Consider the following 13,137-nt stretch of genomic DNA (forward strand, 5'->3'; position numbering starts at 1 on the left):
CTCATAGTGATGGAGTTCTTGGGGTGTTTCAGAGTACAGCTGGACATATAGGAGGGCTCTCAGGCTTGCAGTGGACTCCAAGAACCCTCCAGGGCCACATTACAGAGTCACCTCTACCCTCCTGGGCACTCGAGAATGCTGCCGTCAAGCCCCAGGCCTGAGTGGGCATGCCCAGTGATATGGTGAGTGTGCGCAAGGCAGCCTGAGCGCCGACAGGGACAGCCAGACTCAGTTTCCAGGCCCCCAGGTTGCCTGCCCCACTTGGGCCCCTGCCTCATTTTCTCCTGGGGCCAAAGTCCCTCCTCCAACCTCTTTTCCAGGGCAAGTCTGACCAAGCTGCTGCCTGCTTAAATGCAACAGGATCTTAGACCTTGCTGAGGAAGCTCTGCATGGGCAGCTCTCAGATGTAGGGGAGAAATCTGTCTAGGGCCTCCCCGTTTCTCTGAAATTGAGTCTCCAGAACTGTTTCACCCCTGGCTGGCCCCTTGGTGGTTCACTAGGCTGACCTTGGCCCTGCTATTTTCTAGGGATGGACCTTGCCCTCTGTAAGGCCACTGACTCAGTGAGGGCTCAGTTTGCCAGGGGCCTGAGCAGGGCAGGGACTTTGATAATTCTTCTAGCACCTGCTCCAGCGGGGGAGACAGGGGTTGTCTTTGTGTTATGAAGGGACCACTGTGGCCACCTGTATGGGGGGTGGAACAGAGTGGGTGCAGAGAGGCAAAAAGACAGTGTTATGGGAGGGTGACTGGGGCACCTACGGGAGGATAAGTTCAGGTGCAGATTGTTGGGGGAGAGCCCTGCAGGTCTCCTTGGGATGCTACCCCATCCATCTCTGGCCTTAATTTCCCTCCTGTGCCAGGCTGGAGGTGTTGGAGACTCTGGTGTTCTGAGCCCTGGAGAGGCCCCTTCTGGACTCTGAGCTTCAGGCTAGGGGCGGTTGGGGGAGGTGACAGCTGCTTTGAAATGTGGAGAATAATAAAGCAAGGAATGTCTGAGCTCAGGGGAAAAAAAACCCGGCTCGCCAGGCCTCCCACCCAGCTGAGCATAATGAATTAAGTATAGGCAGGCACGTTTCATGTGGGGGTGTGGGCTGGGGAAAGCAAGAAGGCCCCAAATGAGAAACAGGGTCCTGGGCGGGCTGCCGGGAGCTGGGGTTTCTGGGTCATCTGACCTGACCCCTGGGGATGTCCTCACTGCCCAGAAGCTTCCCCTCCATCTTCCCTTGGTCTGCATGGGTGAATGGGTGAAATGTGTCCCAACTCTATGTTGACATCTGACCCCAGGCTGCACGCTGGTGCTCACCCTGACCCCAAAAGGCCAGAAATAGGAGAAGGTGTAGTTGACTTGGAGGGATCATCTCTTCATTCTCGCCCTTCTACATGCATTTATTAAACACCGATGGGGTGCCTTCTCCATGCTGGATGACAGAGTCAACGCTGCCCCCTGTTGAACTGACTGAACCTGCAGTCCTGCCCGTCACCCTCTGGGGAGCAAGCCTTGAGGCTTTGCAATGCATCCTGCTTCCAGTCTGCCAGCCCTCTGCTTCCTCTGGCCAGTTCTTCACGTATCCCCTCTGCTCCATGTGAGGTCATCCTCCCTTCTACCCTTATGTCCTTGGCACCCGCTCAGCCTCCCTGCCCCAATCTCCCTGGGGCTTGGACATCAGTGGCTTCCAGGCCCACGCTTTCAGGTTGTTACTCATGCTGTTTCCTTTTGCTTATCTGCCTGGTGGACCTCATTCATTGACCGCCAAGACTGCTTTATAAAAGAGCACACTGGCCAGGCGCAGTGGCTCATGCCTGTAATCTCAGCACTTTGGGAGGCCGAGGCGGGGAGATCACTTAAGGTCAGGAGTTCAAGACCAACCTAGCCAACAATGCGAAATGCTGTCTCTGCTAAAAATACAAAAATTAGCTGGGCGTGGTGGTGCGTGCCTGTAATCCCAACTACTTGGGAGGCTGAGGCAGGAGAATTGCTTGAACCCCAGAGGCGGATGTTGCAGTGAGCTGAGATCGAGACACTGCACTCCAGCCTGGGTGACAGGGTGAGTGAGACTCCATCTCAAAAGAAAAAACCAAAAAACAAAAACAAAAAAACCTCCCCTTCCCAGAGTGGCCCAGGGAATAGTAGGTAAGTAATTGAGCCATCAGCAAAAGGGCATATTCTCAGCCAGGGAGCCAGAGAGTGGTGGAGGCAAGTAGTAGGGCTGCTCCTTGGGCTCTCCAGCAGGGATTCTTGCCTCCCAGCGTCTGCCGGCTTGGGGCAAGACTCCCACTTTATTTTTAAGAAGTCTGGCCTGGAACTTGGAGCTCCTTGAAATATTCTCCCCTACAGTCCCTTCTCTCCCCCACCCACTTTAATGAAAACCATTGTTTTTCAAGCACATGTTAATTAAAAAGCAAACATGTTTTGCTAAGCAATTTGGAAGCTCTGGTTCTGCAAACCATAGCCATTCCAGTTAAATAACATCCCTCACTCAGCTTACCCCAGTGTTTTGGGGGCTGAAGACCCCCGTGGCTACTGCAGATGCACTTCCCTTTACAGCTTAGGCACCCTGTGGTGGACTGGTCAGGATAAGGTGTCCTCTCTATCTCACAGGTGGGGACATGGAGGACCCGAGCTCCTAGCAAGTTCAGTCCCACCAGCTGTCTGCAATCCTCTGCTTTGGGCCCAGGGGAAATAGCTAGTAAAGAGGGGTGAAAGACTCATGTGCCCCATACTGCAGGCAAGGTCACTGTCTCAGAGCCATGGCCCAGCTGTAGGGTGAAGGGAGGAGGATGAGCATGACACCCTTGTGAGCCCAGGCGGGAAGGCTGGCAGGTGCTGCATGGCCTGGGCTGCCTCCCATAGTCTCCAGTGCAGCTGGGTGACATCTACCCGAAGCTGGGATAGTAGGTCCCTGAGGCGAGTGCCCAAGGGAGGACTGGCCTGATGGGTGGAGGGAACCTTGAATGCTCAGAGGCACCCAATCCAGCCCAGCTCCCCACCCAGTGTCTGGTGACCAATATCACTACAGTGCCCATATCCCCACCTTGGCTCCGGGCCTTGGGAGCGCTGGGGCTCTGAGGCCCTTCACACCCGGCGGTACCCTCAGGGCCCATCACAAGGCACTGGGGCCGCTAAGGTGCAAGGTTCAGTGACCTCCAGCCTTCCTGTTCCCAGCCCCTGGCAGAGGGAAGGGGCATCTCACCAAGAAGCCTTTCCAAGCCTTGCCACTGCCTCACAGCCTGCTGGTGGGCTCTCCCAACTAGGATTCTGAGCAGGAGTGCTTCCCTTGGGTGTGCCTCCAGGTGTGAGCCTGTGTCCAGGTGTGTGTTCCTGTTTCCATGTGGGCTGTGAGTGTGTCTGGTAGCCAATACCCTGGTGTGAGGTGTTCCTTCCTCCCTCCTGAAGGAGGAGATGCCTGGGCTCCTTGGGGGAGTGTAAGGAGGGTGACCAGGAAGAGTATGTGTGTGTCTGGGGAGGTGGGCCCTGGGCCTTGCCAGACACCTGGGGTGGTTTGTCCAGAGCTTCTGCATCCGCTCAGGGACACAGGCCCCGGGCGGGAGCCAAGCCCCAGCTTGTGCACTGGCCAGCCCTCCTTGTCTTCTGCCCTCGACTGCTGATTTTTGTAAAACGAGGAGTGTGTGTTGGAGGTGTGCGACTTATTACACGCACAGTGTTTTCCCTTCGGGACACACACACACCCTGGCAAGCCACCACACACGGTGACGCCAGCGACACATGCTGGCGGCCGGCTCCCCGGGCTCAGCCTCCTTCGGCGACACGCCAGTGATACACACTCTCCAGCCTCTCCCACTCCCACCCACATCCCGGGAGGAGCGGCCGCTCCACTGCACTCCTCCGGCCCGGCCCTCGGCGCGGCGTTTCTGTGTTCTGTTCCCTTCACAGCCGCGTGGAAACCGCAGCGGGGCGGGCCGGGATGAGCTCACGCCGCCGCCCGCCAGGCCGCCAACCCTAACTCGCTCCAGATGCAGGGCGGCCTGTGCTGGCGCGGAGAGTGGCGGGGTGGGCCGGGGCCGGGGCCGGGGGAGGCACGGCCCGCTCGCGCCCCCTGCAGGGGCGGCCCCCACAGGTCCCCTGGAGGCGGGGGCTGCAGGCTCTGGGCTCAGGGGCGCGGGTGGGGGCTGCCCACCCCGGAAGAGGAGGGCCTTATTGCCATCCGCCCGCTTTTCCTCAGGCCTTCTCCACTGCCTGAGATCTGTCCCCGGGCAGGGTGGGGGGTGCAGCTGTGGAGGTCACAGTCCACGACCCCTCCCTGGTCGGCGCAGTCTCGAGGTGCTGTGGCGGGCCGGTGCCCGCCCCTCACACAGGCCGCCTTTGCTAGCCCCCACCCGCGACTGCCAGAGTGGGGCTGTCCCCCCACTTCCCCTCCCTGCAGCTCCCGGGACACCCTGACCAGGTACTGCAGCTCAAGCCTCCCGCCTCAGGGCCCTGGCCAGGCCCTGCCCACTCTTGTTCCTTTTGGAACAAACACTCCAGTTTCTACTGGGAAAGCAGCGGGGGCCTGACCACCGCCTGTTTTTAATAAGGAGCTGGTATTTCCCCGAAATCGCCGGCCGTGGCTGACCTCATGGGGATGACGGCTGGCCCTGGGCCAGGGGGCAGGAGCCGGCTCCCGTGTGAGCTCCTGGCCTGCACACAGACGCGCAGGGAGGAGGCGCTGGTTTCTCATCCCAGCTCAGCCGTTGGCTCATCCAAAACTCTGTCCCTCTATTTGTCTGCTGTGTTGTGCACCCTGGGTCGATACCCTGCCAGCCCCTGCACCCCAGCCCTGCCCAGGGCCCTGGGTTCAAGCCCGGCTTTACTCCTGCCTCGTGTGATCTTGGCAAATTGCTTAACCTCTCACCACTCATTTCCTCCACTGCAGGGTTGAGACTGTTGTGGGGATTAGAGAGGGAACACTGTGGGGAGGGTCGATGGGTTCCAGGAACGTTTCTAGACGGCAGGAGGAGGTGGGTCTCAGGAGCTGAGGCACCAGAGATCAGGCCCTGGGCTTCCTGGGTGGGGCATTGTGGGAGGAGGGGGGGCTTGGGAAATTGTCAGCCTTGGGGGAGATAGGGACAGCACAGAGGTTCCAGCAGAATGAGAGTGCTTCCAAAGGGATCAGCAGGGGGGGCGCGAGGGGGGGCGGGGCTGTGGGCACCAGGAGGTTGGGGAGGGCATCAGCAAAGGCTTTCTAGAGGATGAGCACTTAGGTGGAATGTGGCGGTGTTGGGAGCGGGGGCTCAGGATGGGAACAGAATCCTAAGGCAACAGCCTGGACGCTGGAACAAGTGAAGGGGTGGAATGGGGGAACAGAATGGAGGAGAGAGGAAGCAGGCAGTCGGGTTCACGATATCTTAGGGGGACTCTGCCTGAGGCACTGTGGAGAGTCCCATCTGTAACTGAGGCACAAAGATTGAGGGAACCAGAGGGGGACACAGGCTCCAGTGGCAGAGATGGAGACCAGGAGCCCCAGAAGGAGCAGGGAAACCAGGAGAGGAGATGCAGTAGACAGGGAGGCAGGCGGCTGGACACAGATAGTGACTGGGAGATTTTGCTTGCTCTGGTGCCTGCACCTTTCCGATGCTTGAGGCTCCTCGTGAAGGTAGCAACTATAACTACAATAAGGAATAAGGGTGACTAATACTTATTGAGCACTTAGTGTCTGCTAGGCAGTGCTCTAAGCACTTACAGGTATTAATGTGTTCTATCTCCATTTCGTTTCTATTTACTTATTTCTATATTTTTCCTAACTGCTAGGCTATATGGGATCTATTTATTAATTCACTCACTGATTCATTCGTTCATTTAACAGATATTTATTGAATGCCAGACATGTTTCAGGTGCTGGGAATACAGCAATAAGCAAGACAGACAAAAAAAAAAATCTGCCCACATAAAGTTTACAAGAGAAAGAATTTATGAAAGAGGAAGATACTCAATGTATTAGGTTGGTGCAAAAGTAATTGCGGTTTTCACCATTGAAAGTAGTGGTAAAAATCTTTGCCCTGGAAAACCTAGTATATGTGAGCAAAATACATAGTATGTTAGATTGTGGGAAGTACTATGGGAAAAATTAAAGGAGGATAAGGAGGATTTGGGAGGATAGGGGACACAGTTTTTGAGGGTGTCCTAGGAAGGCCTCATTGAGGAGGTAACATTTGAGTACAGACCACATCTGGTCCCCTCTTCTTAGCCCATGAGCTGAGAATGGTTGTTACAGAACATTTGTGGCTGGGTCTGGTGGCTTATGCCTGTAATCTCAACACTTTGGGAGGCTGAGGCAGGAAGATTGCTTGAGCCTAGGAGTTCGAGATCAGCCTGGGCAACATAGCAAAACCCCACCTCTACAAAAATAAATAAATAAATAAATAAATAAATAAATAAAAAAAATTAGCCAGGTAGGGCCAGTTCCTCCTGGATGCCAAAAGGAGGATTTGTTTCCTTGAGTTTTACAGATTTTAGAGGTCACCAGCATTCCTTAGCTTCTGGTCCCCTTCTTCCATCTTCAAAGCCAGCAATGTTACATCTCTCTGACCCTTTGGTAGTCCTATCTCCCTGTGAAAAGTTCTCCACTTTTGGGGACTCATGTGATTAGACTGGGCTCTTTCAGATAATCCAGGATAATATCCCCATTTCAAGGTTCTGAACCTGAATCACATCTATAAATTTCCCTTTACAATGTAAAGTAACATATTCACAGATTTTGGGTACATGAACATGTATCTGTCAAACAGATTCAAAATCCCTACTTTCACTTCTTTTGGGTATATACCTAGAAGTGAAAATTACTGGGTGATATGGTAATTCTATGTTTAACTTTTTGAGGAATTGTCATATTGTTTTCCACAGTCACTGCACCATTTGACATTCCTACCAGCAAGGCACGGCATTCCAATTTCTTCATGTCCTCTCCAATACATGTTATTTTCTGTTCTGCTCATTTCTTTTTAATTAACCATCTTGGTGGGTATGAAGTGTTATCTCACTTTGGTTTTGATTTGCATTACCCTAATGATTGAGTATCTCAATGTTGAGCATCTTTTCATGTGCTTACTGGCCATTATTTATATCCTTTGGAGAAGAAGTTTATTTGCAAATTTATTTGCCCATTTAAAATAGAATTGTCGTTTTGTTTTTGAGTCATAGGAGTTCTTTATATATTCTGGATAGTAATCCCTTATCAGGTATATGATTTGAAAATATTTCTCCCATTCTGTGGGGTATTTTTTACTCTCTTGATAGTGTCCTTCATAGCACAAAGGCTACCAATTTTTATTTAAAAAGTTTGTCTATTTTTTTCTTTTGTGCCGGTGCTTTTGATGTCATATTCAAGAAATCATTGCCAAATCCAACATCATGAAGACATTCTCCTGTGTTTTCTTCTAAGAGTTTTATAGTTAAATTCATACATGGGGTTTTTGATACATTTTGGGTTTTTATATATGATGTAAGGTAAAGGTCTACCTTTATTCTTTTGCTTATGGATATCCATTTTTCCCAGCACTATTTTTTGGAAAGACTGTCCTTTCTCCATTGAATGCTCTTGGCATCCTTGTTGAAAATCACTTGACCATATATGAGAGGGTTTATTTCTGGGTTCTCTATTCCATTGGTCTGTATGTGTGTCATTATGCCAATACCATGCTGTTTTAATTAGTATAGCTTTGTAGTAAATTTTCAAATCAGAAAGTGTGAGTCTTCCAATTTTGTTCTCTTTTTCAAGATTGTTTTAGCTATTTGGGGTGCTTGGGATGCCAGATGAATTTCAGAATGGTTTTTCAATATCTGCCAAAAAAAGTCATTGGGGTTTTGATAGGGATTGCATTGAGCTACTTTGGATAATATTGTCACTGTAATAATATTAAGTCTTGCATTCCAATTTTCATGCATCACTCATTTGTTGGTGGTTGTAGGTAAGCTCCTTTAGTCAGTTTTACTTCCACTATTTACCACTGGATGTGTGTGTGTGATTTGGAGACTACTTCACAGTTTAGAGAATTTACTATTTCCCCGCATGTTCAGCCAGAGAGGCAGAGGTTGCAGTGAGCTAAGATTGCACCACTGCACTCCAGCCTGGGCAAGAGACAGAGACCCTGTCTCAAAACAATAAAAATAAAAAATAAAAAAAAGAAAAGATGAAGTGCATAAAATATCATTATGGCTCACCATTAACAGAAAATGTGCAATTGATTTTGACAATAGAGAACACTAACTTGAACCCCAATAAGTAAAATGTTATACTCCCCTCAAAACAATGTTATGCTTCTCATTAGTAGATCTGAATTAGCAAATATTATACGCAATTAGTATTATGACTATAATTTTGTGGGAAAATTATCTTGTTGCTATGTAAAAACCTACATAATATCCTCAGTTTTGCCTTATGGTCTGCAAATCCTAAAATGTTTGCTATCTGGCCCTTTGCAGAAAACTTTTGTTGACCTGTGCACTAGAGTCTACAGATATATCCATCATAGTGTTTTTAACCCCTGGTGTAATAGTTCCAAAATCTATGTCACAGCTGAGTCTGGTTTTGTTGATTGGTTTGTCTCTTGATAGTGTGTTATTTTTTGTTTCATTATGTGTCTTGTAATGTTTGGTTGAAAGCTAAAGCCTTCTTGTGAAGGCTAGTGGAGACTTGGGTAAACACTATTTATGTCCAGAAATGGACATGCCTTTTCTTTAAGGAGGAGGCATTGAGACAATGTGTCAGGTTTTGTTGTTAGTATGGTTACTCTCAAAAAGTACATAATTCAAATTCTTCCAGTATTATTTTTTTGCTTAGAGTGGTGGCTGGTTTGTTGGAGAGTTTTTCTCAGTGTCTGTTCAAATCACAGTCATTGGTCTTCTCTTTGTGCCTATGTCTAAGAGAGGATATCTTTCTATGCTTTTACCCTCACTCTTCCAGCAGCAGACAGCTATTACTTGTTCCTGGACACTTGCTATACTGGTAGTGGGGGCTTTCTTTATTGTTCTGGCTCAGCCTCACTCTTAGGCAAGTGCTATGTTCTTGGCTCTTAGTCATGGGGCCTTCTAAGTGACCTTGCCCCTCTCCCAGAATAGATAGTCTTTAAAGGCTTGGAGCAGCACAGTTTCCTACTTCTCCTGGAGAAATAGAGGATATTTAATGTTATGTTCACGCAGCTATAATAGGCTTTTACCTGTGCCCTGGAAGTGACATTTTTATGCCCCCTCTGCACCCCTTGTGGCAGAGGGCTGGTGTATTTGTGTGTGTGTGGTGTGTGTGTGTGTGTTCGTGGTAGTGGTAGTGTTAGTGGTGGTGGTAGGGTTGCTGGGAAACAGAGTAGAGGATCCAGGCCAGATGTCATGCCTTTCCCACAGTGGCTTCTGCTCACCTCCCCAAAGACTGCACCGTGGGCAAGGCTTTCTTTGGTCTCTTGCCCTTCCTCTAATCTTTCTCTTGAAGACCTGGTGGAAGTTTGTGGAGAAGGGCCTATGAGTAGATGCAAATTTGCTTTGTGTTTGCAGCTCCCACAGATTCTAAAGTCTCACTCTAGGCCACACTCTGCCTTTCACAGTTCATTAAAAGATAACAGGCTGCCACAATAGATGTTACTGTGGAAATGAAAGATATAAGGACTGTGGGGAAGACTGGTTACTTATTACTATACGAAAATTTTAAAGAAGGCAAATGGCAATCTTGAATTTTAGTTTCTTGGATTAAAAGCTGGTATGATTTCCTGAAATAACTTCTTATTCCTTGTCACTACAGGATTGATGTAGTTGAAAATAAAATGTAGTATCTCATCTTTTGGGTTGCTGAATTTCAACATAAATGGAATTAACAGCTTCAATATAATTCTTACATAAAAGTCAGGGCATTGATTGGGAAAGAGTGAGACCATGAAAATTTAAATGAGGCACATTTGGATAGGTTTAGGACATCTGACCCCCAGCCACATTGAACCTCCCTTGCTAACAGAAGCAGTGCATCCTCTGTTTTGACAAGGGTGGTCCTCTCTACCCTAGAGCTACTGTATTGACTTCAACTGAGGAAGTTACAGGATAAGGGCATGCCAGTTCCATACCTACCTCTAGTAGGTCTAAAGATCTACTGCCTCTAGACCCATACCACCTCAGCAAATCTTTACTGCCTCTAGACCTAATAAGTACAGTCAGATCCCAGCATGCTCTGGAAGGACAGATACAAAGTATAACCCAGGGGGAGAAGGCTTCCTTACAAAAAGAACTGCAAGATTTTGCTAACTTTCATGGGAAAGAACTTGGGAGATATGTATAGGATTGGATTCTGCAGACTCTTGATTAGAGAGGCTTGGGTCCAAATTTACCAGGAGTACATTTACCAGAAATTCTGAATTCAGTTTGCTGGTGTCTGTTTGTAGATACCAAACAGGCAGGTGAAAGTGACTCTACATCAAGCTAGTCCAACCTGCGGCCCATGGGCCACATACAGCCCAGGACAGCTTTAAATGTGGCCCAAGAAAAACTTAGAAACTTTCTTAAAACATTATTTTTTTTTGTGATTTTTTTTAAAGCTCATCAGCTATCATAAGTGTTAATATATTTTGTGTGTGGTCCAAGACAATTCTTCTTCCAGTGTGGCCCAGGAAAGTCAGACGATTGGACACCCTTGCTTTACATGTTTACTTGTTTGTTTTTATTTTTGAGACAGAGTCCTGCTCTGTCATCCAGGCTGCAGTGTAATGGTGTGATCATGGCTCACTGCATCCCGGAACCCCTGGGCGGAAGGGATCTTCCCACCTCAGCCTCCTGAGTAGCTAGGACAACAGGCACAGGCTACCATGTCCAACTAATCTTTCTGTATTTTGTAGGGACAGGGTTTCTCCATGTTGCCCAGGCTGGATATGGGTTTGTGACTCATGGGCTCAGGCAATCCTCCTGCATTGGCCTCTCAAAGTGCTGGGATTACAGGTGTGAGCCACCGCACCTGGCTGCTACTTGGTTGTTTTAAACTTGAACTCAGTGGTGGCCCACACTTGGCTACCAAGTGTGATATGTCAGAAATTCCTTGTTTGTGGGCGGCAAGCCACCCAGGTGCCAAGGCAAGAGACTGAAGGCACAAGCTATTCCAGTATAATAAAGAAAATAATTAAATTAAGAAAAGTTATACTGGAAGTAGGACATAGATATAATTATTATTAATCATTAGTTTGTAGTATTACTCTTTGTTCTATTATTATAATAATCTCTGTTTTATAATTATAACCTGGAAAAAACCAGGCCATACAGATTTAGGAGCTGAAGGGACACTGTGAGAGATGACTAGAAGAGTGTGAGCTCTCTGTCATGCCCAGATAAGGGCCGCTTGAGAGCTCCTTCGTCTAGCAGTAGTGCCAGTGCCTGGGAAGGCACCCGTTACTTAGCAGACCAGGAAAGGGAGTCTCCCTTTTTCTGGAGGAGTTAGAGAACACTCTGCTCTACCCGCTCTTGTGAGAGGCCGGGCATTGGCCAGGCCTGCCCACAGTCATCTGGAGGCCTAAACGTCTTCCTGTGGTGCTGCGCTTCTATGGTCACGCTCCTTGTCCACTTTCATGTTCCGCCTGTACACCTGGCTCCTTCTTTTAAGTTCTTAGAAGATAGCAGTAGCAAAATTAGTGAAAGTATTAAAGTCTTTGATCTTTCTGATAAGTGCATAGAAGAAATGTTGATGTATGCTGCCTTTCTTCTCTGCCTTGGCTACCACAAAGGGAAAGGCCGCCTGTCCGGTGGACACGTGACTTGCGTGACCTTATCAATCGTTTGAGACGACTCATACTCCTTACCCTGCCCCCTTGCCTAGAATACAATAAATAGCAGCGAGTCCAGGCCACTACAGGTCTCCGCGTCTTGGTGGTAGTGGTCCCCTGGGCCTAGCTGTTTTTCTTTCTGTCTCTGTCTTATGTCTTTATATCTACGATCTCTCCTCTCCACACACGAGGAGAAAAACCCACAGGCCCTGTAGGGCTGGTCCCTACACTTGTTCAATGTAGAGAGAGAGTTAGAGAGAGGGGAATATTGGGATGGATTCATGATGTATGACCTGCTAGCCCACTCCCCTGAGCTCCAAGAGGGCCTTAGAGAATGCCCCCTTCACCAAGACTTAGAACAATACATTGGTGAGGAGAGCACTGGCATCCTTGGAAAACACTGCCATGATTGTCCACTTTTGGACAGGAAAAAGTGGAACATACAGCAATTCAAAAGCTGTTATTGTGGTTGTTTTTCCTCCAACTTCAACAAAGATGAAGCCAGGAGGGGCGGAGGCTTGGTAGTAGGTCTTGGGCAGCAGACAAAAGGATGAGCTACCAGAACAGACAGAATAGACATTAGGGACACAGAGCTAATAAGAGTGGATTGACCTGCGGACTGTTTAAAAGATGTCCCTGCGGCTGAAACAGAAGAGCAGCCCACTCCTCTGTCTAGCCTGCTTCATCTGTAAAGTCCTCCTACCCTAATATCTAGGTCTGGTGAATGAAGCCCTGATTTAAGGACGCTATGGAGAATGAGAGCTCCTCGATGAATTCCCAGAAGACCCATCCTGACCAGCTCCAGGCCAGGTACCACGCCTGCAAGGGCAGGAGCAGCATCGCACCTGCCTCCTAAGTGCCGACCCTAAAGCAGGAGGTCTCCATCAAGGGCAGTTTTCTCAGAATTACCCTAACCCCTTGGTCCTGGGCAGGGTTCTGGCTGGGACATAGTCTGGAATGAGGATCTGAGTGAAACCGCAGCGCAAGGGCGACATTTCCCACTCAGACAAGGAATCTGGCAAGACCAGGGTCCAGCAAGTCGGCTCCGCCATTTCCACCCCTCGAGGCTCCCGCCCCTCGCAGGAGCCCTGGTTCCAGCCAACCCCCGGCAGGGGCGCGAGCTGTCGGGAGAGGGGCAGCCGGTATCCATGACATGTCCTCTGGCGGCGGCTCCCTGGGCCTCCTGTCCTGGCTCCTGCTCCTTCAGCCCTGGCCCTGGCAGTATTGGGAGGGCAGGGCGGCGCCACGCCTTCCCTCCGCTCTCCTCTCAGAGGAGGGCCGCGAGAACCCCAAAGCGAGCCCGGCCTCAGGACCTGTGGCGGCCCCCCCACCCAATCTGTTTACGTCCTTCCCAGGTGACTCACTGCGTGGGAGGCCCGCAGGCGGAGGTTGGGCGCCAGGCTGGGGCAGGTGCTACCTG

At 49.7% G+C, this 13,137-nt stretch overlaps 1 protein-coding gene across 1 annotated transcript in view; it reads left to right on the plus strand.

The window, feature by feature from the left end:
- The first annotated feature begins 12,870 nt into the window (after positions 1–12,870).
- PRSS42 (protease, serine, 42) overlaps positions 12,871–13,137 on the plus strand; it is a 3,855-nt gene continuing 3,588 nt past the window's right edge. The window contains 1 exon segment of the mRNA XM_011939323.1: positions 12,871–13,084. Coding sequence (XP_011794713.1) covers positions 12,871–13,084 — 214 coding nt within the window.

This window comes from Colobus angolensis, unplaced genomic scaffold (assembly GCF_000951035.1).
Source record: "Colobus angolensis palliatus isolate OR3802 unplaced genomic scaffold, Cang.pa_1.0 Scaffold18, whole genome shotgun sequence".
NCBI classification, from domain to species: Eukaryota; Metazoa; Chordata; class Mammalia; order Primates; family Cercopithecidae; genus Colobus; species Colobus angolensis.